Raw genomic sequence first — 25,278 nt, 5'->3', positions numbered from 1 at the left:
ATTCGCCAAGTGTCAAGGTTTCTCCCAATCTTCCTTCTCTACTAAGTAATTTAAAACATGAGAATTATCATAGAAATTATTTTGTGGAATGGAAATAATTTGATTAATTACAATTGTTACCCTTTTAAAGAATGCAAATTGCCTAACACTTGGAATTAACATTGAAAAACATTCATTGTAATCCTTATCAGGCTAATATACCCTAGCTGTAAATAAAATCAATAATGATTAAATATTTCCTCATGAGCAAGATAAGCTTGCTTTAAAGGGAGAGACTAACATATGAATGGCACTCTTACTGAGCTACCACTAGTAAAGCATTTATAATAATATTTTTAATGTGTCTATTTTTATTTTTAGAGCATAGCTGTTAATATCAAAGATCCACAAGGGGTGAAAATCATCAAAGAGGTAAGGTATTCTTTACAGAAGGCATTTGACTGCTGAGGTTGTAATTAAGGATCTGAACATTAGAATAAAAGTGTTTTAAAAAGACTTTCCTTTAAGGACAGTCTGTGGACTTTTGTTATAAATTCCATCCAACAATGTAGGCTGACCTTTTTAAGTAAATATACTGTGTTCAAAGCTCATCTGCATGGAAAAATCCTTGTCTCTATATCTTTAGTTAACCAGCAAAAAGCTGGACTGAAGCTGTGGCATAAGTGGTAGAGCACCAGTGATAAGTAAAAAAGATGAGCAAGAGATTGAGGCTCTAAGTTCAAGCTCCAGTATTTGCCATGTGTGCATCCATACACACACACATATACACACATGAAGAATATGTGACATAGAATGTATGTGGCTTAGAAAGCCTAAAATATTTATTATTTGATCTTTTTTGTTTTTTGTCCGTTATGGGGCTTGAACTCTGGGCCTAGGTGCTGTCCCTCAGCTCTTCAGCTCAAGGCTAGCACTCTACCATGTGAGCCAAGCACCATGTCTGGCTTTTTCTGCTAATGTGGTGCTGAGGAGTTGAACCCAGAGCCTCATGCATTCAAGGCAAGCACTCTACCACTGAGCTACCTTCCCATCCCACCACTATCTGATCTTTGAAAGAAAATTTTTGCCCACTTTCGGTTTGCAGTATTATTTTGTTATGTTTGTGTGTGTGTGTGTGTGTGTGTGTGTGTGAGTGTATGCGCGCATACATCTAAATCTCTTGATAATGCCAATGAAATTTTAATTAATTGGCTAACATATTTATTTATTTGCAGTGCTAGAGAGTGAACCCAGGACCTTGTGTGTGCTAGGCAAGCTCTCTACCACTGATCCATACCCCAAGCTTAAATTATTGACTAGTTTCCAAAGATGCTTTTCCTATGTTTTATGTACTTACTGTCTAATTATTCTACCCATTCTTGTGGCACTACATTTGTATGGACAATTTAGCCTGAACGTTTCTTGGACTTGGAGGGAGAACAATCTAGGAATACTATGTTTTCACAAAACAAATTAATAGCTATTATTTTAATGATAATAAAGGCTTTAGTTAACTGGGAATTTTATGTTTAACTAAATTTATTTCATCTCCTGTGACTTTTCTGGCTTCTTATAAAGTCAGAATTCATTATGTATATTGAAATTACAATTCTATCATGTATGTGAAAAGTTGTTTAAAGTTTGAAAGTCTCTTAAGAAGTCTGACACTTTATTTAGCATGGGGGCTTGTACTGAGGCTTGGACTCAGGGCCTTGTGTTCTCACTTGGCTTTTTTGGTCAAGCTGGTATTCTGCCACCTAATCCAAATCTCTATTTCTGGCTTTTGCTGGTTAGTTTGAGATGACAGTCTAGGATTTGTCTGCCCAGGCTGGCTTTGAATCCCAATCCTCAGATCTTAGCCTCCTAAGTAACTCGGATAGCAGATGTGAACCATACCTCCCAGCTAGTCTGATTCATCTTCTTCTTTCAGCTTGCAGCTGTTTGTGATGTATTTGTGGAAAACTATGTTCCTGGAAAACTGTCCGCAATGGGCCTGGGCTATGAAGATGTAGACAAGATTGCTCCTCATATTGTGTACTGTTCTATCACAGGTATTTCTTTCAAGTCCGCTACTCAGCAGTACCAAGCTTTTCCAGTGTCTGCCTTTGCTTGCTCTTTAAGAAACCTTTTGCTGGTATTGGCCTTCTTCAAGTGATTCCACTCTGCTTCTTTCCAAGCTTTTTAGATTACTAAATAATAACTATTCTAGGAAACATTAACCTATACAAACAGGAGTCATATATTTATTGGCTACTTGTGTTTTTTCTTTGAATTATCTGGAAGAGGTTTTTTTTTTTTTAACCAAGAGTTATCTCTGAAGTATCTGCCAAGAGTTATTGATATTGGACAAGTAGTTACAAAATACTATTACTAACATAGGAGAATTACAAGTGAAATATTATCTTTAAGACATTGTGGAAATTTAAAACATCTTAGTGAGTGTCAAGCCAAGCCAAGGGAGAGGAAGGAGGGATATGAGGCCTACTGATTGTTCAGCTTGGGTCAGAGGATCATTTGTGTGTATATGTATGTATGTATATGTGTATATGTGTGTATGTGAGTGTGTGTGTGTGTGTGTGTGTGTGTGAAATGTCATAGTGCTACTTAGTTTTGTATATTTTATTTAAAATAACTGTTAATTAGGGATGTAATGGAGTAATTTAAGTAACTTAAAATAGGAAATTCTAGGGCTTAGATGCATGGCTCAAGTTTTAGGGTGCTTGGCAATGAGTATAAAGTGTCAGATAGCAAGTTCAAGTCTCAGTCTTATATTAAAAAAAAGAAAAATAGGAAATTCTGTTTACGGTCAAAAGAATTAATAACGTTTTCAGGTTTTCTTTTTGGCCAGTCTTGGGGCTTGAACTCAGGGCCTGGGCACTGTCCTTAAGCTTCTTTTGTTCAAGGTTAGTGCGCTACCACTGGAGCCACAGCACTACTTCCAGCTTTCTCTCAGCAGTTTATTAGAGATAAGAGTCATATGGACTTTCTGCCCAGGCTGGCTTTGAACCACAATCCTTAGATTTCAACCTCCTGAGAAACTAGGATTACAGGTGTGAGACACTGTCACCTGGATATATTTTCAGTTTTTATCAATTCATCTACCAAACCCCCTGTGATGTGCCAGATAGTATTCTATGATTCTGGTGAGAGGAAAGAATGAAATACATCTGTGCACTCAGATTCACATTCTAGGATATATGTGGATATGTGTACACATAAAAATATATGTATATGGATGTATGTGTGTATATACACACATACACACATATACATTCATAATGTCTATACTGGGGCTTGAACTAAGGCCTTGTGCCCTGGTTTAGCTTTTTCACTCAGGGTCTGTACCCTATCACTTGAGCCACGTCTCCACTTTTGGCTTTTCATTGCTTAATTGAAGATAAGAGTTTCAGGGATTTTTTTCTGCTCAAGGTGGCTTTAAACCTAGATTTCAGTTTTCAGCCTCCTGAATAGTATTACAGGTGTGAGCCATTGGCACTAGATTCTCTCTCTCTCTCTCTCTCTCTCTCTCTCTCTCTCTTGCTCGCTCTCTCGTTCTCTCTCTCATATATATATGTCTATAGATATCTCTATTCATAGATAGATATAGATCTAGATAGATATACCTAGATCTATCTATCTAATCTATTTCTCTTTCAATATCAGGGCTTGAACTCAGAACTTCAATCTTGCTCAGATTTTTTGGTTTTGTCAGCTTATTCACAACTGGTACTATAGTATTTGAGCCAGGCTTCCAGCCCAACTTTGTACTAGTTTATGGGAGATTTTCTGTCTGGTTTGGCTTTGGCCAATGATCTTCTGGATATTACCCTCCTGAGTAACTAAGATTACAGGTATGAGCTTCCAGCCCTGAGATATGTATATGACACAGAAGAGCTGCAGAAGAAAATAAAGCAGTGTGAGGAAGGCTACTACTTCATACTAGATATTGAGAAGGTTTCATAGAGCAGGTGACACTTGAGCAGAGACTCAACAAAGTTAAGCAGTGAAGCATATAGATATTGGCAAAGGGGTTTTAGACAATAAGCAGTAAGTACAAAGGACCTGAAGCAAGAATGTGATGAGTGAGACTGGGGACCAGCACTGCTAGTGTGGCTGAAGTTGTGAGAGCAAGGAGGATAAGGAAAAACCCAGGGAGTTGAAGGTTATGAAGTCCATAAAAGGTACATGGGCTACTCATAAGGAGTTTGGCTTTACTCAAGTAAGATTGCAAACTGCAGAGGGTTTTAAGTAAATGATACAATCTGATACTTTATATTACTGCTACTACTACTACTACTACTACTACTACTACTACTACTATTACTACTATTACCACTACTACTACTGCTATTATTTGGCAGCACTGGGATTTGAACTCAGGGCTTTGTGCTTGCTGGGCATGTGCTCTACCATCTGAACCACACTCCCAGCACTGATCTGACTGATTTTTAAAGGGTCTCTCTAGCCCTGGGCTGCAAATGGATGGTAGAGGATAAAGGTGGAAGTACATGCACAATTACAGAGCTGTTGAGCTATTCCAGGCTAGAGATGATGGTGGGCTTGAGTTAGAGTAATGGTGGTGCAGGTTATTGAAGGGCGAGAATGTTCTTACTGTATTTTCCAGATAAAGAGATAGGATCTGCAGATGGATTGCAGATGAGCCTCAGAGGAAAGAGTTGAGTTAAGATGATGTTAGAAGAGATTACTATTTCCTGACATGAGAATCCTGGGGAGGGACACTTTGTGGATAAAATGTCGAGTCAGGTTTTGGATATGTCTTACTTGAGATGGCTACTAGATTTCAAGTGGAGAAGCAGTGGAAGGGTTTGGAGCTAAGAATCAAGAAAATGTGATAGCTGCAAGCAAATATGAAGCCTAAGTGAGGTCCTCTGAGAGAGACTTTGGATATAGAGTCCATGGGGCTGAGCTCAATGCAGACTAGATGTTTAGACATAGCAAGAAGGAGAATTGAAAAGCAATTGTCAATGAAGTGGGAAAACCTCCTAGAAGTTAATTTTCCTAGACAGTTTTAGCTTAAACTTGTAGATAGTTTAAACAAGACAGAGCTGCGTGCCAGTGGCTCAGGCCTGTAGTCCTAGCTACTCAGGAGGCTGAGATCTGAGGGTTGAGGTTTGAAGCCAGCCTGTGTAGGAAGGTCTGTGAGACTCTTATCTCCAATAAACTACTGAGAAAGGGCTGGAAATGGTGCTGTAGCTCAAGTGGTAGAGATCTAGCCTTGAGCCAAAGAAGCTCAGGGACAGTGTCTATTCCCTGAGTTCAAGTTCCAGGACCAGTGTGCACGCGCGGCACACGCGCGCGTGCTCGCGCACACACACACACACACACACACACACACACACACACACACAGAAACAAACAAAACCAAAATAAAACATATCAACTTTAATTACTTGAATCTTCTAAATTTAATTCACTCTCCTCTTCTTCCTTTTCCCTTCCCCTCTCCCTCTCCCTCTGCAAAGCTGCTGACATGATGTTCCCATTTCTTGGGATACTGTTCTGTCTCTCATTTACCTTTAGATGACAGCTGTATTTATTTCTGTCCAACATTTATGATACTTGAAGATTGGTTTTGGAGTCTTGTCCACATTGTCTGCTTACCTCATCTCCTGAAACTCCTACTCTATTCCCAGTTATACCCAGGGTCTATGATATAGAGTCAGTGTCAGGGGCTCAACAGCAGTGTTTTGAATCAATGAATAAGCAATCAGAACTTGACTGAAGGGTTTTAAATAAGTATTATTTTCTCTAAATTCCTCTTTTCATTGATAAGGACAAGACCATACTTACATTTTCCAGAGAAACTTCCAGAGGGTAGTTGGAAGTGCATAGTTGGCCTAATTTATTTTTTCTACAGATTATCCATGGCACCATATCTATAATGATTCTTACTTTGAGTTTGAACCGTGAAGTAAATAATCAGTTTTTCCCCCCAGAGGTAACTATACCTTAAGTCTTTATCTAATGCAGGGAGAGGAACTAGTACATTTAAAAGTAACTAAGTTTGAACTGGAAGTGTGGTTACAGTGGTAGAACATCAGCTATGAGTAACAAAGTGAGAAAGAGGGATCCTGAGTTGAAGGCCTGGTAGCAGCGCACGCGCGCACACGTGCACACACACACACACACATGCACACATGCACACACACACATACACACACACACACACACACACACACACACACGCATACCCGCAAAGGAAACAAACAAAAGTTTTCCTCCTGTGTTTCAGTAAATTTATCTTAAAATCAATAAATGGAAATCTTGTTTTACTATGAAAAGTTACAAAATGGATACTCTTTAAAAATACTATTTATAAAATAACAAAAGCATTCCAATTTGAGTGCATCAGGTTAATTGAGATTATAACACTTTCACAGTGTAATTATCTTTGTGGAAGTATTTTCATATAAAGCAATCCATAAGCGCTGTGTTAGCCTGGTTATTGTTTCAGATAGCATGGAGAGTTGTAATAGTCCCTAACTTCTGTCCTGAATTGACTTTTTTTTTGTAACTTTACATTATTATTTTTGAAATATGCTATTTTCTATGTCTGTAATCAGTTTTATTTTAGCACTTATATGCCAATATTTATGTATGACAGAGATAGGGGATTTTTTTGGTAGAATCTCAGCATCCAGTGGAAATTTGAGATCAGTAACTTATTATCTTCTAAATTATTCTATTACTAACAATGAAAAACCTTATAAAATTAGAGATTATTTTTCTTTCCTATGTCTGTGATCAGTTGAGATTAGCTGATTCAGAGAAGTTAGGTTTGGTTCCCAGTTGTGGGCTGGGAGCCTGCTCTGCTTTGCATATATCTAATTTTTCTTGAGTCAGAGCTACCAAATGCATACTCTTTTTAGAAAAGAAGAAAGGTGGGCACTGAAGGGGACAAGCACATTTCAATCCTGTGCTAAAAAATCACATCTGCTAATATTCTTTTGGTCAAAGCAAACTACATGACCCAGCCGAATACAAATGGATGGTGATATAGTCCTTATTCAATCTCAGTAGTGTTTGGACAAACAAAAATTAAAGGCCAAAATAAGATTTCACTTTATACCCACGAGGTTGACAGGCATTTAGAAGGTTCCATGTCCAAGAGTATAGATTTCCAGGAGAGTAAAATGCATTTATCATATCATCCAGACAAATAAAATATTCATCCACTTGGGAATTGTCACATTCCCTACAGGTTCACATATGAAATGAGCTGTAATACGGATCTAAGTTTTCGGGACATTCACTTACGATTAGAGAATTGTTATTTTCTTGTAGATCTCACATTCTATATTTTAATGCATCAAAGAGCATTAGAGGAGGGGGGCTGGGAAAATGGCTTAGTGGTAGAATGCTTGCCTTGCATGCATGAAGCTGTGGGTTCGATTCCTTAGCACCATATGAGCAGAAAAAGCCGGAAGTGGTACTGTGGCTCAAGTGGTAGAGCACTAGCCTTGAGCTGAAGAACTGAGGACAGCATCCAATCCCAGAGTTCAGGTCCATGACCTACAAAAAAAAAAAAAAAAAAAAAGAAAAAGAAAAAGAAAAAAAAAAAGAGCACTAGGGGAAGATTATCTGATTCAGCAGTTTTTAGCTAACTGGCCAATGATTGTATGGTTCTCAGTGGTAGGGGTGGGAGAAGGAGGAGGTGATGGATAGAATGTTTGAAATGGCATCTTTCAATAGTCCCCTCTTTCCTGACAGTCCTTAGAATCACATCTGTTACAGCTCATTATTATTATTATTATTATTATTTGTCAGTTATGGGGCTTGAACTTTGGGCCTGAGCACTATCCCTCAGCTCTTCAGTTCAAGGCTTAAGCCACAGTGCCACTTCCCATTTTCTGGTGGTTTATTGGAGGTAAGAGTTTCAGGGCTTTTTTTTGCTCACAGTAGCTTTGAGCCGTGATCCTCAGATCTCAGCCTCCTACGTAGTAGGATTTACAGGTGTGAACCACTGGTGCCCGGCTCATTATTCTTTATTTCTTGATAAGGAAACAGGTCCAGAATGGCTAAGGGGCCTGAGATCACACAGCTGTTTAAAAGCAGGTAGATTTAAATTCAGGCTTTTCAATTTAATGTTAAGTGCTCAAAGCTTTCCATTCTCAGACATATCATTGTGAAGTGCTGACGTGGATTTTGTGATTATAGGACACTGCTCTACTTGAGAATTATTTTTGTCGTCCTCTTTCATTTGCTGTTAATCACATGTGCAAAGATGGGAGTCATAAACAAATTTGCTAATCAGGAAGTCTAAATTTCAGCCGATTCTCTGAAAGCAACAGTGATTTATGAATTGTGACATTATGTGGTTATAAAGCACAGCTCATCTCTTTTGTAGAAGGTTGGCATTTTTAATTTTAATTAAAATTAAAAATTTTAATTTTACATGTTGGCCTTTTACTGATGAGAGTAATGTTAGAATGGCTGTGAGATTTACTTTAATGCATTCTGACAGTGCTGTGGTTGAAATTGTGTCAATTATGAAAGCTAGTCTGATTTCAGAGGAGGAGGGACCTGAGTTATTTGTTTTTAAAATTTGTATCCTTATCCTCTCAGAGGAGGCTGGGCACACACGCACGTTAGGGGGCAGTGTTTAGAAAGCTATCGTTCTCTAGGAGTCACTGAGGGAACAGCAATGATGCTGTGAGCCACTGGGCAGAGTTTTAAGGGACATATCTAAATCTATGTCTCTATATATTTATATCTTTTTTATTATTAATAAGTTTTTTTTATTGTGAAAATACCGTACAGAGGGATTGCAATTACTTGAACAAGCTAATGAGTACATGCCTTATCAAGCATTGTTTCCTCCTCCTTTGTTTCCTTTGTTTTTCCCTTACCATCCCTGCCCTCCCATCTCCACGACTACACTTACACTCCCCCCTACAACCTGCCAAAGTTGTAAAGTTCGTTTTTCGATATAGCATCTTGTACATTTCATTGTTGCAATGGGTCCACCTGTATCCCTATTTAAACAATTTGATTTTTCCCTTCCCCATCAAATAGTGGAAGCAGGGGGAGGGACATACAAAGCAACAAAAAATCACCTTATAAATATGTTGGAAATAATAGCAAGGGAAAACCCCACTGATTCCTTATCTTGGGGTTCGTTTTGCCTAACATTAATGTATCTGCTTGTCTCAGACATATACTAGTTATTGCAGAAAAGGGAAACCATGGGACCTATGTTTCTTTTTCTTTTTCGGGTCCGGTCGTGGGGCTTGAACTCTGGGCCTGGGCACTGTCCCTCAGCTCTTCAGCTCAAGGCCAGTGCTCTACCACTTGAGCCACAGTGCCACTTCCGGCCTTTTTTTTTCTGCTTATGTGGTGCTGAGGAATCGAACCCAGGGCCTCATGCATGCAAGGTAAGCGCTCTACCACTGAGCCACCTTCCCAGCCCGGACCTATGTTTCTTTAGGTCTGGTTTACTTCACTTAATATCATTTTATATCTTTTTAAGAAGTTTTTTTTTTTTTTTTTGTTAGTGCAGGTACTGAGGCTTGAACTCAGAAGCTCAGCTTTTTTGCTCAAGAGTGGCCTTTTACCACTTGAGCTACAACTCCATTTCTTGCTGTTTGGTAGTTAATTGGAGATTAGAGGCTCTTGATTTGTGTGCCTGGGCTGGCTTGGAATGGTGATACTTAGGTGTCAGTCTTGCAAGTAGCTTGCTAGGATTATAGGTGTGAGCAATAGGCACCCAACTAGAAGGCTTTTAAAAAATAAATAAAAGCAGCCATTCCATGCCTCTTTGTAATTTTAGAACTAGAACAGCACTTCCCCTAATGATTTAATTTTAAATGGTACTTTCTTCCTTTGTATCCTCTGAGCCATGCTTTCACTTATAACAATTTAACAATTTAGCTGTAAGAATTCTGTCCATCACACTTACAAATATATTTTTTTGTTTACTTCATTACTCTTTATAATAGTTTTTTTTTTTTTAGTTAGTTGTGGCTTGAACTCTAGGCCTGGCCACTGCCTCTGAGCTCTTCAGCTCAAGGCTAGCGCTCTACCACTTGAGCCACAGCGCCACTTCCGGCCTTTTCTGTTATGTGATGCTGAGGAATCGAACCCAGGGCCTCATGCATGGGAGGCAAGCACTCTACCGCTGAGTCACCTTCCCAGCCCCTATAATACTGTTTTATAATAGATAAACATCTACTGTATTATGAGCTAGACTAAGTTTGTGGTGGGAACATTGTGAATGTATTTTATTTTATTTTTTTTTGTCGGTCATGGCCTGAACTCTGGGCCTGGGTGCTGTCCCTTGGCTCTTCAGTTCAAGGCTAGCGCTTTACCATTTGAGCCACAACGCCACTTCCGTTTTTTTCTGCTTATGTGGTACTGAGGAATCGAACCCAGGGCTTCATGCATGCAAGGCAAGCACTCTACCACTAAGCCACCTTCCCAGCCCTGAATGTATTTTAATAAAAATTTCTGTTATTTAAAGGAGTTTGGAAAATGTCATTTTAAGTGATGTGAACTTCTTTTTTTGTGTGTCGGTCGTGGGGCTTGAACTCTGGGCCTGGGCGCTGTCCCTCAGCTTTTCAGCTGAGGCGAGCGCTCTACCACTTGAGCTACAGCGCCACTTCCGGTTTTCTGGTGGCTTATTGGAGATAGGAGTCTCATGGTCTCTCCTGCCCGGGCTGGCTTTGAACCGCGATTCTCAGATCTCAGCCTCCTGAGTAACTAGGATTTCAGGCGTGAGCCACCGGCGCCTGGCTGTGAATTTCTTTATAGTATATTTCTTATATTTGTCCTTGTATGGACAGACTTCAGGATTCCTCTTGGGTTAGAGTCTCATGAGGGATCTCATTAGGGCCTCATGAGGGACCTTTGTTAGAACAAAGGGACAAGAACAGCCAAGAGATGGGGTTGGAGGCATGGCTCAGGTGGTAGAGTGCCAGTCAATGAGTGAAAGTATCAGCTACTAAGTTTGAGTCCTGATCTTGGACCAAAAAAAAAAAAGAGCCAAGAAAAATTGTAGAAAGGAAATAATAGACTCACCCTGTTAAATACTAAGATTTACAGAATGGATTTTGTAGAAATACATGGTGAAACAACTTATCTTTATGGAGAAAGATAAAATTGAACTAATGTTCTATATGCTAAAATAATCTTCCAGATGGACATAAGCCCTAAATGTAAAAAGTGAAATTTTATGTTGGGGAAGAATTTTGTAAATAATACACAAAAAGTACAAACTGTAAACATGGCTATTGGTTATAATTAAAAATCTTTGTATATCAGAGAGTACTACAAAAAGCAAGAAAACAAACCACAGATTCTTAAGAAAACTAACAAAAGATTAGTATGCAGAAAATAAAAAATTCTTTCCAATCAAATAGGAAAAACAGTTTAAAAAATGGACAAATTCCAAAAAAGGAAACCTAAATAAGAAAGTAAATTTCTCAATCATAGTAATATTTAAATTAAATGAAGATGTTCCAACTCATATGCATAAGCTTGAAAGACATTTATAACTTCAATGGTATGGAGCATGAATGAGAAATGAAAACTCTCAAACACAGCTGGTAGGAGATTGTACATTAGCACAGAGATACAAAAACATTCCATTAGCTCTTGTGAAATGGTATATGAATGCACTATATATCTATTCTCAGTATATATCTAAAGAAAAGGACATTTCCTAAACTTCTAAAGGGTCAGAAATAAAAGTGATAAAGTCATTGCTGAAGATGATATGCAGAATAACACAATTTATAAAAGTAAAAATTTCTGGGTCCTGGTGGCTCACACCTGTAATCCTAGCTACTCAGGAGGCTGAGATCTGAGGATCGTGGTTCAAAGCCAGTCTGGGCAGGAAAGTCCAAGAGACATAAGAGTCTCCAATTTACCACCAGAAAAACCAGAAGTGGTGCTGTGGCTTAAGTGGTAGAGCATTTGCCTTGAGCTGAAGAGCTGAGAGACAGTGCCCAGACCCAGAGTTCAAGCCCCAACCAAAAAGAAAAAGTTAAAATTATGCAAATATTATATGCTTTTAGCAATACTCTCATACATAGTTAAATACAGATATAAAAGGCAATGAAAAAATAACTATGGTGGCTCACACCTGTAATCCTAGCTACTTAGGATGCAAGATCTGAGGATCATGGTTCAAAGTCAGCCTGGGCAGGGAAGTCCTTGAGACTCTTATCTCCAATAAACCACTAGAAAACCAGAAGTGGTGCTGTGGCTTAAGCGGTAGAGTGCTTGCCTTGAGCTGAAGAGCAGAGTGATAGCGCCCAAGCACAGAGTTCAAGCTACAAGACCGACAAAAAACAAAAACAAAAAACAACCCCCCCCTAATAACAAACAAACAAAAACAAAACAAAACAAAACAAAAACCCAAAAACTAAATTTCAGGAACTTGTTCCCTCGGGGAAGTAGGGAGGGCATATGGGACAAAAAAGGGCATGCATCACTCTAAATCTGCAAAATAATCTGACTGGTGGGTAGTATTTTCTATTCTGTAGTTTACAATAAAAACAACAATAATGAAAAATTTGTAAATGCTCAAATAACTCCATTCTTATCCCCTTCTTTGCATCCTTTTTCTACCTCCAAACAAGTATTTTTTTTTTTTTTTTTTGGTGCTTCTCTATGTCCCTGGGATGCTGAATGTTCAGGACAAACATTGCAGATATGGTTCCTGATTTGAAGGAGCTTGCACTCCAGTGTTAGAAACATTCTATAAACAAGTTATACATATAATGTATTAGGACTGGGTGGGTGGCTCAAGTGGTAGAACACCTGCCTAGGAAGCAAGAGCTCCTGACCTGAAGACTCACTACCACTCACCCCTCCTGCAAAGATAATATGTTGTATATTAAGAAATTGTGCTTTATACAGAAGTATAAACAGATTACTGTGGAAGAGAGCATGCATGCTTTAAATGGAATGATCAGGGAACACCTTTTTATTGGGGGGGGAGGGGCAACATTAAACAGACCTGAAGGATCAGTAGTCAGCTATGCAATGAACCAGATAAGAGGCAAATTAGCAGAAAGACTGCCATATGCTAAGGCCTCAAGGTAGAAAAGGTCCAGATACTTTTTGAAGTCTAAGAAAAATGCTTATGTGTCTACAATGCCAAATATGAAGGCATAATGTCTGAGAAGACACTGCAGAGGTAGGCAGGGCCCATGGCATGCAGGAAGAGGCTTGATCAATAGAAGGACAAAGCTCATAATCTTCACAAGAAACAGGATTCCATTCCTGCTTGACTCATCTCATTATAAACACTGATTAATAATGGGATTTGTATGGGCTGGGAAGGTGGCTCAGTGGTAGAGTGCTTGCCTTACATGCATGAAGCCCTGGGTTCGATTCCTCAGCACCACATAAGCAGAAAAAGCTGGAAGTGGTGCTGTGGCTCAAAGTGGTAGAGCGTTAGCCTCTTCAGCTGAAGAACTGAGGGACAGCTACCAGGCCCAGAGTTCAGGCCCCACGACCAGCCAAAAAAAAAAAAAAAAGAATGGGATTTATGTTTCAGAAAGTGGATGTTGAGATAAAATGTCTTTAGATTATCAAAGGTCACTCATATTTCAATCTCAGAGCATGATGAGCACAAACGCTTATGACATTTTGTCTGGCAGCAGGGAGAATTAATTAAAATAGTGGTATTCCTATGGAGTGAATTAGTTTCTTTCTCTCTCTCTGTATGTATTCACATAAATTCCTAGGTATTTGCCATATAAGCACATTTTAAATTAATTATTTTGCTAATTAAGTTGTGCTGTGAATCAAACTGAAGGCCTCACAAATGCTGGGCCAGTGCTCTACAGATGAGCTACACCCCAGCCCACATCTTCTAAACAAGATGGGACAAATAAAAGTCTACTCTTAGAACCTACAGAAATTTTGAAAAGGAAAAAGAAAGGCTAGTGATAGAAAGGGAGAAGGAAGGAAGGATAAGGACTCAAATGGTTTTTCTTTCTTGCTATTGTTTCTAACATATTTATAAGATGAGTTTTTGTTGCTTTGTATGTCCCTCCCCCATGGTATAACCCCTGTTTTCACTGTATTTGATGTTGGTATAATTGGGGAGGGGAAGGGAAAAAAAATTGTTTAAATAGGGATACAGGTAGATATACAAGATGTTATGTCGAAAAATGAACTTTACAACTTTGGTGGTGGGGGGAGATGGGAAGGGATGGGAAGGGGAAACAAAGGAGGAGGCAACAATGCTTGATAAGAGATGTACTCATTACCTTGCTCATGTAATTGTAACCCCTCTGTACCTTATTTTCACAATAAAAAAAATGAAAAGAAAAAAAGAAAGAAATGAAGGAAAAAGGGAGGGAGATCCTCAGGAAGGAAGGAAAAGTGGGAGGGAGAAAGAAAAGAAGGAAGGAAGGAGTGAAGGGAGGAAGAAAGGGAAGAAGAAAGGAAAGAATCCCAAAAATCCCCAGTCCAGATTTCACCTGAAGATGCTGACACCGTCTTAAGTATCATTTCTATATGGAATAAATAACCAATATGGATATAGTATTTCATTTCATACTTTTATCAACATCATTAGTTGTACAAGCCCATATTGTACACAATTTATCTTGATCAGACTCACCCTTTTGTCAGTCTCCCTTCTCCCCTCTCCCCACTTCTCACTTCAGCCTCAACAAGCCTCATTGCTCCATTTCACACATATGCATAAAGTGTACATATATTTTTTAAGATTTTGAATGGCTCATTTATTAGTCAAGCAAGGAGAGCTATTTACTAATAATAAATTGATTCAGCTGTTTTTTTCTTTTGAAAATAAAGTTTGATTGGAACTCATTTCACACATTTATTTACATATTGTCTGTGGCTCTGTTTTTTTTTCTATATTGCAGTTGAGTAGTTTCCTATATGACTCATGAAGTCTGTTTTTGTTTTTTTTTTAGGGAGGTATACAAGTCTTGAGCTCATTCTGCTTGCTTATGGTTGTCTTAAATCATGCCTCTAGTGAGGAATTTTGCTGGTTAACTGGAGATGGATTTTTTTTTAAAGCATTTTAAAATATTCTTTAAGAAGTTGTACAAAGGAGTTGCCATTTAACAAAGCAGTAATCCTAGTTATTCAGGAGGTTGAGATCTGAAGCCTTCAGTTCAAAGCCAGCCCAGGCAGAAAAGTCTGTATGATTCTTATTTCCAATTAACTACCAAAAAAGCTGGAAGTGGAGCTGTGGCTCAAGTGATAGAGCACTAGCCTTGAGCAAAAAAAGCTCAGAGACAATGCCCAGGCCCAGAATTCAAGCCCCAGTACAGCAAATCAAAAAACAAAAAACTCCACAAAATGAAATAAAAACAACCAAAAATCTCCACAGCAGTTAATAAATACAATGCATCTTGATCAATGTCATCCCTTCAACATTCTCATTCATCCCTCTCCTACCTACCTCTTCCCTCACTCTTCCTTGTTTTGTAGGCTATACATGGAATTCATGACTGTATTCTTCCCACTTCAACTCTTCATTTGTCTACCCCTTTTGCTTTGACCCCATCCTACCCCATCTCTTTCAATTTCGTTTCCTGGTGTTTATTTTGTTGAACTTTGACTTTCTAAGGAATTACACTATTTGAGTGCTCCCTTGACTCTACCATAATTTAGCTAACATTTCTATATACTGGCACAACTCCCAACATATTTACTTGTGAGTTTATAAACTATATGCTATATATGAGTTTATAAACTATATGAGTTTATACTCTATCTTCTACATATGAGGGAGAAGTGCAACCTTATTCTCAACCTCTGTCTCTCTGGGGCATAAAGTATCTTGACCACATTCACCCTACCTCACCCTCTTATCCATCTCTTCCTAGTAGTTCCCCTCACTCATGAGACAGGACATATTTTACATTCCTGCCATTTTTTTAGTGTATGGTAATTGTTCCCAAGGTTTTCACGGTGGTATTTCACACATGCATATATTGTATTTTAATCAGATTAACCTGGCACACATTCCTCCTCATCTGTACTATCCTAATAGTCATCAGCTTTCATCAATGAGTTTCAGAATGTTGTTGCCTTTCATCCAACTTTATAATGTGTGATTCCTAGCAAAAGTGTGTTTTGACGTATTTACATTCATTCTAAATTCATTATGAAAACAAATGATGAATACATCTCTACTGGGAAGAGAAACTTACCAAACAGTGATGAGGTTTCAAAGCAGCCCCTAACCCTAAGGACTGAGATTAGATTTTGTCTGTAGATGTGGACTTTTTCCAGCAGTGACATTATGGTTGATTTTTCCCTTAGTGCTAAATATACTTATCTTCAAGTACTTTATTTTATTCATACACACAGAGCAGATGTGTTACCAGCAGATATTCTTATCTCCTATTCCTATACTGTTGGCTCATTTTCTCTACTGGTGGATAAAGCCCAGGAAAATTCTATACATCATTTCCTGGTTATTTCATTGAAAGTATTAAAAATATTAGTCCAGTTTATGATAAAAACTTCAGGCTCTTGGTTCAATATATGCTTTTTAAATTCCAACTTTTTTTTTTTTTTTGGTTGGTTGTGGGGTTTGTACTCAGGGCCTGGGTGCTGTGCTTGAGCCTCTTGGTGCTCACAGCTAGTGTTCTACCACTTAAGCCACAGTACCATTTCTGGTTTTTGAATGGTTAATTTAAGAGTCTCATGGGACTTTTCTGCCTGGACTGTCTTTGTACGGCAATCCTCAGATCTCAGCCTCCTGACTAGGACTATAGGTGTGAGCCATTGGCTCCCAACTGGGTCTGATTTTTTTTTTAAAATTTGAAGTGGTATGTGTGTATATGTATGTGATATGAATGTGTTTATGTACATATGTGGTATGAGTGTGTATGATGTGTGTGCATGTGGTATGAGTCTGTGGTGTGAGTGTATGTTTGTGTGTATAGTGATTGGTATGAATGCATTGTATGATATTTATATTATATGGAATGAATATGTTCATTGTGTATTATGTGGTGTGTAAGTGTTGGAAGAGCATAGTAGGTTTTTCTGCTCTTTCAGGACCCATCTCTTCCTGATCATTAGCTGCTATTTGAGGTTCCTTCAGAGCTGGACCCCTCAATGTAGAAAGGACAGAGTGCAAAATTGTTCTATCACAGTGACACAGTCTACCATGGCCTGAAAGCTGCTCCGGGCTTGAAGCTGCACTCCAGCTCCCTGTGTACTGGGGAGTTTTGAGAGCTCTTCTTTAAGACCTCACCAGTTTTTTGTTTGTTTGTTTGTCTTGGGCTTTTGGTGGTCTTCTATACCTGGAGATGATAGAACCACTGTGCTATTGCAACTCTTCATTGGAAGAATTTAATTTAGAATGATCTAGTTCTGCTCTACTGCTGTACTTGGCCAACAGGGAAAATATCTTCTTCCTTTTCTTCAGGTGGGCGTTGGAAGCATGGCTCAGTTGCTAGATCATTAGCCAATAAGTGAAAGTGGTCACACATACCCAGTTTGAGTCTCGGTTGTGGATCTAGAAAAAAAAGTGCAATTTATTCCCAACTCTGTTAGTTTTGCTAACTTTAGCTGGTGGAACCATACTTTGTGGTCTTTGGTATTTCTCTTTCATTTCTTTAACTAGCATACAGTTTTACAAGAGTATAGTTTCATTGAGAAATTTCCTCTTATGTGTACAAAGTATCCTCATCAATCTTATTCCCTCCCCTCATTCACCCTGTTAGCCTAACCCCCACCCCTCTTTCTTTTTTTTTCTTTTTTGGTCGGTCTTGGGGCTTGAACTCTGGCTTGGGCACTGTCCCTGCACTCTTCAGCTCAAGGCGAGCTCTACCGCTTGAGCCACAGCACCACTTCTGGTTTTCGAGTGGTTTATTGGAGATAAGAGTCTCACAGACTTTCCTGCCCCGGGCTGGCTTTGAACCGCGATCCTCAGATCTCAGCCTCCTAAGTAGCTAGGATTACAGGCATGAGCCACCAGCTCCCGGCACCCCCACACTCTTACTCCCTCAACAGAGCTTGTTTTACTTTCCTGCCACTCTTCCTGTGTGTGTGTGTGTGTGCACGTACACACACATTACACCAAAGTAATTTCACACACATTTTCAACTATTTTTTATTTCAGAGCTGAGAATGGAATTCAGGACCTTGCACTTGCCAGGCAAGTATTCTTCCAATGAGCTAAATTCCAGCCCTCAACTATTTCTTGCTCACCACTGGTGTTCTTTCACTTGAGCCACACCTTTAGTCCTTCTTTATTTTCCTTGCAATACGTATGTTCTTTTCAGGATAATTTTTTCATGTCCTTGATTTCAGAATAAATACCCTTTCCTAATAGTAAATACTACTTCAAAGTTCATGCTGAGTTATTACCAGGTATAAGGAATATTATGATCTTTTATGAAACTGTGGCATTAAGAAAATCTAAACCAGGTGCCAGTGACTCACGCCTGTATTCCTAGCTACTCAGGAGGCTGAGATCTGAGCATCATGGGTTGAAGCCAGCTTGGTCAGGAATGTCTGTGAGACTCTTATCTCCAATTAGCTACCAAAAAGCAGGAAGTAGAGGTATGGCTCAAATGGTACAATACCAGCCTTGAGCAATAAAATCCCAGGGATGGCTCCTAGGTCCTGAATTCAAGCACCAGAACTAGCACAAAAAATAAAAAAGAAAAAGGAAAAGAAAATCTATACTGAAGTATGGATTTTGAAATAATTCTTCATTATGTTAAAAGATAAAAAATTGTACACTTAACAGGTCTCTACTGAATGCATTTATATTTATGAGTGAGTACCATCTCATGACACAATTTTTTTTTCTTCTGCTTCTAGGGCTTAAACTCTGGGACTGGGTGATGACCTGAGCTTTCTTTGCTCAAGGATAGCACTCCACCACATAAGCCACAGCTCCCCTTCTAGATTTTTGCTTTGTGCTGGTCAATTGGAGATAAGAGTCTCACAGACATTTCTGCCTGGGCTGGCTTCAAATGGTTATTCTCAGATCACAGCCTCTTGAGTAGCTAGGATTACAGATGTGAGCTATTGATGCCTGACTTTATGAAACAATTTTATACCTTACCTATACCAGTTCCCAGGCATTTAATTTTTTCCTATGGATTGATAAAACAGAAATCTAAAACTAAGTAGCAGATTGATCTGTTTTTCTACATGCTCTTACAATTCTAGAAGCAAAAGAGATATCCTAGATCTAAAAACTAGTGGATGAAGATCCATCTTAGCTCTTTATTTACTAGTATTAGTTGGATTTACATTTAGTCTCTAACTTCTGATACTTGGTTATAGTAGTTCCCAATTTAAACAATCTCTTAGGGACTAGGGACCAGCAAGAGGAAGAAAGATGACAATGTTAATGTCAAAGCAGTAGATTTTTCAAATTGATGTCAAAGCAGTAGATTTTTCAAATTGAATGCTTCATAGACTATGCCAGAAAAACATACCAAGACCAAACTACCCTCCAAAACTCTGTCATCAGAACAGAATTGTTTCCCTTTGTGGTAATAGGCCTGGGGGAAAATCCATAAATTTAAACGAGCAATGTTAGATAAGAAAAAATTTTATACTTAAAAGGATAAAGAGTGTTAAAATTTAGATAACACTTATTTCATGAATTCAAATAATTTTTTCCATTCTTTGAACAGTCTTCCAAACCAACATTGGTACAATACTCTAACTTCCAGTCTTTTATTTGAACCATGGTATATTTAGTTACAAATGTCAAAAATATGTGGAGTAAGAGTCATGAACCCTGAAGGATCAAGAATGTTAATAAGAATGCCAATTGTGAAATTGGTGGTCTTTGGTCTATAAAGAGCAAAAGACCCCACAAATTCCAGCTATCAATTTAAATGAGTTCTGGCCTGGAATTGTAATCTTCTCAATCTCTGTTTCTTAAGAAGCTAGGGTTACAGATAGGAGCCACTGGCACCTGTCTCATTTAGTTCTTGTACACAAGATCAATGGTCAGGGCTGGGAAGGTGGCTCAGTGGTAGAGTGCTTTCCTTGCATGCCTGAGGCCCTGGGTTCGATTCCTCATATAAGCAAAAAGAAAAAGGCCGGAAGTGGCGCTGTGGCTCAAGTGGTAGAGCGCTAGCCTTGAGCTGAAGAGCTGAGCGACAGCACCCAGGCCAAGAGTTCAGGCCCCACGACCGTACCCACCCCCCCCAAAAAAAGACCAATGGTCAGCAACAGAGTCTAGTCTCTCTCTTCAAGGTTTCCATCTATCTTCTATTTATTTGAATGAAATCTCCTCATTTCTGCCTCTAATCACTCTGCCATTTCTGATGAGACATGTTACTTGGACTTGAGCTATTTATCACATACTTGAGACCATGGAGGTCATGGAGCATTTGTGGTTTAGTCCATCATTGGCTACTGGATGTGTTGTATCTATGATGAACAAAACTACTTGAAGAACATCGAACTGTGGAGAGTGTAAGCAGTCACTTCTTAGACGATGACCTTGAGGAAAGGTCATCTAGGATTATGAGATACAGGATTGGGTAGCAGTGTGTTGAACTTTAATTCTCTCTCATGACTCTACTCCTGACCTACCTGCCTTTTCTGGATTTCTTACAGCTGTGTAGAACAGAGACCTAAAAAGGTCTGTGGGCCAAATGTGACCAGTGGCCTGTTTTTTAAACAAAGTTCTATTCAAACCCCACGATGCCTATCCATTTACGTGTTCTTATGATTATTTTGTGTTGTAACAGTGGAATGGAGTACTTACAGTAGGCAGCCAAAACTTCACAAAATAGAACACAAAACAGTTACGGCCTGTTGCGTTTTGGAAAAAGTCCTTAATCCTCAGATCTAGAGCATTAGTATTTATGGCTTGAAGGTGGGATTGACACTGCAGGATAGAGGAAAAAAGATCCTTTATTGGTACCCTTCCTTTTGAGCTTCCCAAGGCTAGGTTCTGTGGATTCTTACAATTGAAAATGCCAGGAATCTGATTCCTGAGACTATATTCCCAAGTATGGACATCATTCTCTGCAAGGAATATGATTATAGAACCAGTAGGAGATGTTACCAGGAAAAATTTCCATTTGGTTTGGCTTTAGAACACAGTATCTAATATTTACTCAGTTGTTCACATGTGGTAGACACTGTGCAGCATTTATTATCTTCTGTAAATGATATTCAGGCATCATAATTTACATAAAGGCCAACCACATATAAGTCAGATTGTGATGCCAATATTTATTATTTATAAATGGTATGAAATATGTAACACAAAACCTCTTAGCTTGGATGTATTGTATCTGTGATACTGGAGAAGTTGTTACACTGGTCTGGATCTCTTTGTCATCATTGCTAAAATGGTAAGGCCTGGTAGGGTAGTGCTTCATCATCTGATCCAGCTTCCATGTCCTGACTGCTTTCCTGATTACTAATGAGTTGGAGATGTAATTAATAAAATGTAAAAATTGTGTTATTCCATAGATATTATATCATTACATTTTTCAACTTGGTATCTTGTGTAACAACTGGGCATACCCAGGACTTTTTTCTATGAGACTACATAATAGAAAGCAATGGCTCAGTAATCAAATCTGGATTGCAGTCCCAGCACTATTGCTTTTGCAATTTTGTTCAAATTGTTTAATCTCTTGTAATCTCAGTTTCCTGGAGATAAAATGGGAACAGTGAAAATGGCACCTCCTTTGTACCTCCTTGATCTCCTCCTTGGCACCTTTAATTACCAGAATTAGAGAACAAATGGAATTTATAAAAGTGATATGGTATTGGGTTTGAACTCAGGGCCTTGTGTTTGCCTAAGCAGGCACTCTTCCACTTGACCATTTGAGCCATGTTTTACTTTAGGTATTTTTTAGTAAGATGCCCTGGGCCAGCCTCCAACTGAGATCCTTCTACCTATGGCCTCTTGCATAGCTTAGATAACAGAAGTGGATGCTCATCTTGGCTTATTTGTTGGGATAGGGTCTTGTTAACTTTATTCTATAGGCTGCTCTTGAGTTGTGAGCCCTGATTTTTACCTTTCAAGTAGCAAGGATTACAGATTTAAGCCACTGTTTTTTTTTTTTTTAATTTAATTTTATTTGTGAACATACTGTACAGAGGAGTTACAGTTACATGGGCAGGATAATGCGTACATTTCTTACCAAGCATTGCAGCCTCCTCCTTTGTTTACCCTTCACATCCCTTCCCAGCCTCCCCCCTCCCCCCCTAATCCCAATCCTTCTCCTTCCCCCCCCCCACCCCCCACCCCCATCAATGTTGTAAAGCTCGTTTTGGACATGACAACTTGTACTTCTCTTTGTTGCAACAGGTCCACCTGTATCCTTAAACAACTGGTTTTTCCCCATCTCCTCCACAAGTTATACTGACATCAAATATAGTGAAAGCAGGGGTTATACTGTGGGGGAGGGACATACAAAGCAACAAAGAGATAATCTTATAAATGTGTTAGAAACACATGCATGAAAGAAAAAAACATTAAAATACACATCTAAGGGTTCATTTTCCTGACATCACATTATCTGACCTTTTCCGCTTGACTCATACATATACTAGATATTACAAATAAGGGAAACCATGGGACCTACGTTTCTTTGGGCCTGGCTTACTTCACTTAATATAATTTTTTCCAAGTTTTTCCATTTCCTAACAAATGAGGCAATGTCATTCTTTCTGATGGAGGCATAGAATTCCATTGTGTATATATACCACATTTTCTTGATCCATTCATCTACTGAGGGGCATCTGGGTTGGTTCCATATCTTAGCTATGGTAAATAATGCTGCAATAAACATAGCTGTGCTGGTAGCTTTAGTGTGGTCTTGTTTGTAAACATTAGGGTAAATGCCCAAAAGTGGGATTGCTGGGTCATAGGGGAGCTCTATGTGAAGTCTTTTGAGGAACCTTCATACTGCCTTCCAAAGTGGTTGAACAAGTTTACATTCCCACCAACAATGAAGTAAGGTTCCCTTCTGTCCACATCCCCTCCAGCATCTGTTGTTGTTAGAGTTCTTGATTTTTGCCATTCTAACTGGAGTGAGGTGATATCTCAATGTTGTTTTGATTTGCATTTCTTTTATGGCTAGGGATGTTGAACATTTCTTCATGTGTCTATTAGCCATCCTTCTTTCTTCTTCAGAGAAGTTTCTCTTTAAGTCTTTCGCCCACTTATTTATTGGGCAGTTGTTTCTTTGAGGATTTGTTGTTGGGGGGTTTAACTTTTTGAGTTCCAAGTATATTTTAGATATGAGACCCTTGTCCGTTGTATGGCTAGTAAAGATCTTCTCCCAATCCGTGGGCTTTCTATTGATCTTGCTAGCTATGTCATTTGCCCTGCAGAAGCTCTGCAACTTTATGCAATCCCATTTGTCCAACCTTTCTTTGATTTGTTGTGTTTCCGGGTCTCTATTCAGAAAATTTCGGCCTGAGCCAAGGAGACCCAGGGTTTCTCCTATTCCATCCTGTAATGTTTTCAGAGTGTCTGCTTTGAGTTCAAGGTCTTTGATCCATTTGGAGTTGATTCTGGTGCAGGGTGATATATAAGGATCTAGCTTAAGTTTTCTACATGTAGTTAACCAATTTTGCCAGCACCATTTACTGAAGAGGTTGTCTTTCTTCCATTGTATTGTTTTAGCTCCCTTATCGAAGATTAGATGGCTATAGGTCTGTAGGTTCATTTCTGGGTTTTCAATTCTATTCCATTGGTCCTGAGGTCTGTTCTTATGCCAATACCAAGCTGTTTTGATTACTATTAAGCCACTGTTTTTTATCCCCCAAAGTAATACTGTGTTCTAACATGTTGGTATTAAAACATTCAGTCCTTAACAACAGTCAATTTCTGTAACTTTATTTATTTATTTACAAAGACAAGGGATTTTTCCTAATCATTGGCTGATTAGTATTTTCCTAATTCTTTTTCTATTTTCCTCAAAGTAGGAGTATGTCTTCAAGTGACTTTTTCCCCCAGGTCATTTGAAGAAAGCTTGTATTATTCTGAGTCAGAATAAGACACTTATGATTTATCATTTAAGAATGTGCTTCTTAATCCTCTGCATCAGTTATGCTCTCAGTGGAAATTCTCTACTAAATATGGTATGTGATGGTATCTTCTTCCCTTTAAGTTTTCTCCCATTAGCCAGTTTTGATCCTTACCATATTTCTGTGTAGGTGTTTTTTTTTTTTTTTTTTTTTTGTCGGTCATGGCCTGAACTCTGGGCCTGGGCGCTGTCCCTCAGCTCTTCAGCTCATGGCTAGTGTTCTACCACATGAGCCACAGAACCACTTCTGGCTTTTTCTACTTATGTGGTGCTGAGGAATCAAACCCAGGGCCTCATGCATGCAAGGCAAGCATCATATCACTGAGCCACCTTCACAGCCCCTGTGTAGGTGTTTTGATAGGGTATTGGGAGGAAGAATTCTGGGATGACTCTCTGCTGCCATGTAACCCAGGAGGTTAAAGAACCATTCTGGAAGCATTCTCTGATGTTCCTTCTGGCTGTAATATAATGTTATTCCCAGAGTGTTCCAGAAATTTATTTGCATCCAGTGCAAAGTTAGCATTAATTAAAAAGCTGGTTTTGGAACTTGACTATACCAGGAGGAAAGTTGGTGACCTGCCTGTCAGCAAGGATTCTTAGTCCATCAGACCCTCCACGTGACCATAGAGGAAGCCCCCACTCACTCTAGGTTTTGTGTGGAGACAACAAACTCTGAAAGTCTCTGATCATTCATTGAAGCCTATTTGGCTCAGGGCTCTGATGGAATGTGCTCTGTGTTCAATGGCTTAGTAATAAGATGTGAGAATTGTTCTTTGCATGATCCTACAAATAGATAGAAACATTCATTTTCTAGGATATAATATCAGCCCTAGCTTAGTTTCTTATTCTAGCATGGTAAATTGTAAATTACTTGATTTTTGAGTTAGTTTTGGGAAACATTGGACCTGAGATGACTCCCCCAACACAAAATGTTCTGATATCAGCTTCCTTCAATATCTGGACTTGTTGAAAAAACAAGTGCAAATCTAATTCTCTCTCTCTCTCTCTCTCTCTCTCTCTCTCTCTCTCTCTCGTTCTTCCTCTCTCTCTCTTTTGCTGGTCTGGGCCTTGCTGTCCCTGAGCTCTTGCTCAAGGCTAGCACTCTACCACTTTGAACCACTTCAGTTTTCTGGTGATTAACTGGAGATAAGAGTGTCATGGACTTTCCTGCCTGGGCTGACTTTGAACTACATTCCTCAGATATCAGCCTTCTGAGTAGCTAGGATTACAGGTGTGAGCCCTCAGTGCCCGACTGTAAATTTCTCTTAAGATCAACTTAGTTCAAACTGTGAGAAAC

General features: G+C 39.0%; 1 protein-coding gene across 2 annotated transcripts in view; it reads left to right on the top strand.

Annotated features, from left to right (window-relative positions):
- The window catches only part of Sugct (succinyl-CoA:glutarate-CoA transferase), a 604,197-nt gene that overhangs the window by 24,294 nt on the left and 554,625 nt on the right, over window positions 1-25,278 (top strand). For both annotated transcript variants that reach the window (XM_042695071.1, XM_042695070.1), the window contains exons 5-6: window positions 361-411; window positions 1,910-2,030. In XM_042695071.1, coding sequence (XP_042551005.1) covers window positions 361-411; window positions 1,910-2,030 — 172 coding nt within the window. The remainder of the gene's footprint in view (window positions 1-360; window positions 412-1,909; window positions 2,031-25,278) is intronic.

This window comes from Dipodomys spectabilis, unplaced genomic scaffold (genome assembly GCF_019054845.1).
Source record: "Dipodomys spectabilis isolate Male_0828 unplaced genomic scaffold, ASM1905484v1 ptg000178l, whole genome shotgun sequence".
NCBI lineage: Eukaryota > Metazoa > Chordata > Mammalia > Rodentia > Heteromyidae > Dipodomys > Dipodomys spectabilis.
The sequence above is the reverse complement of the archived record's forward strand: the minus strand, read 5'-3'. Positions and strand labels throughout refer to the sequence as shown.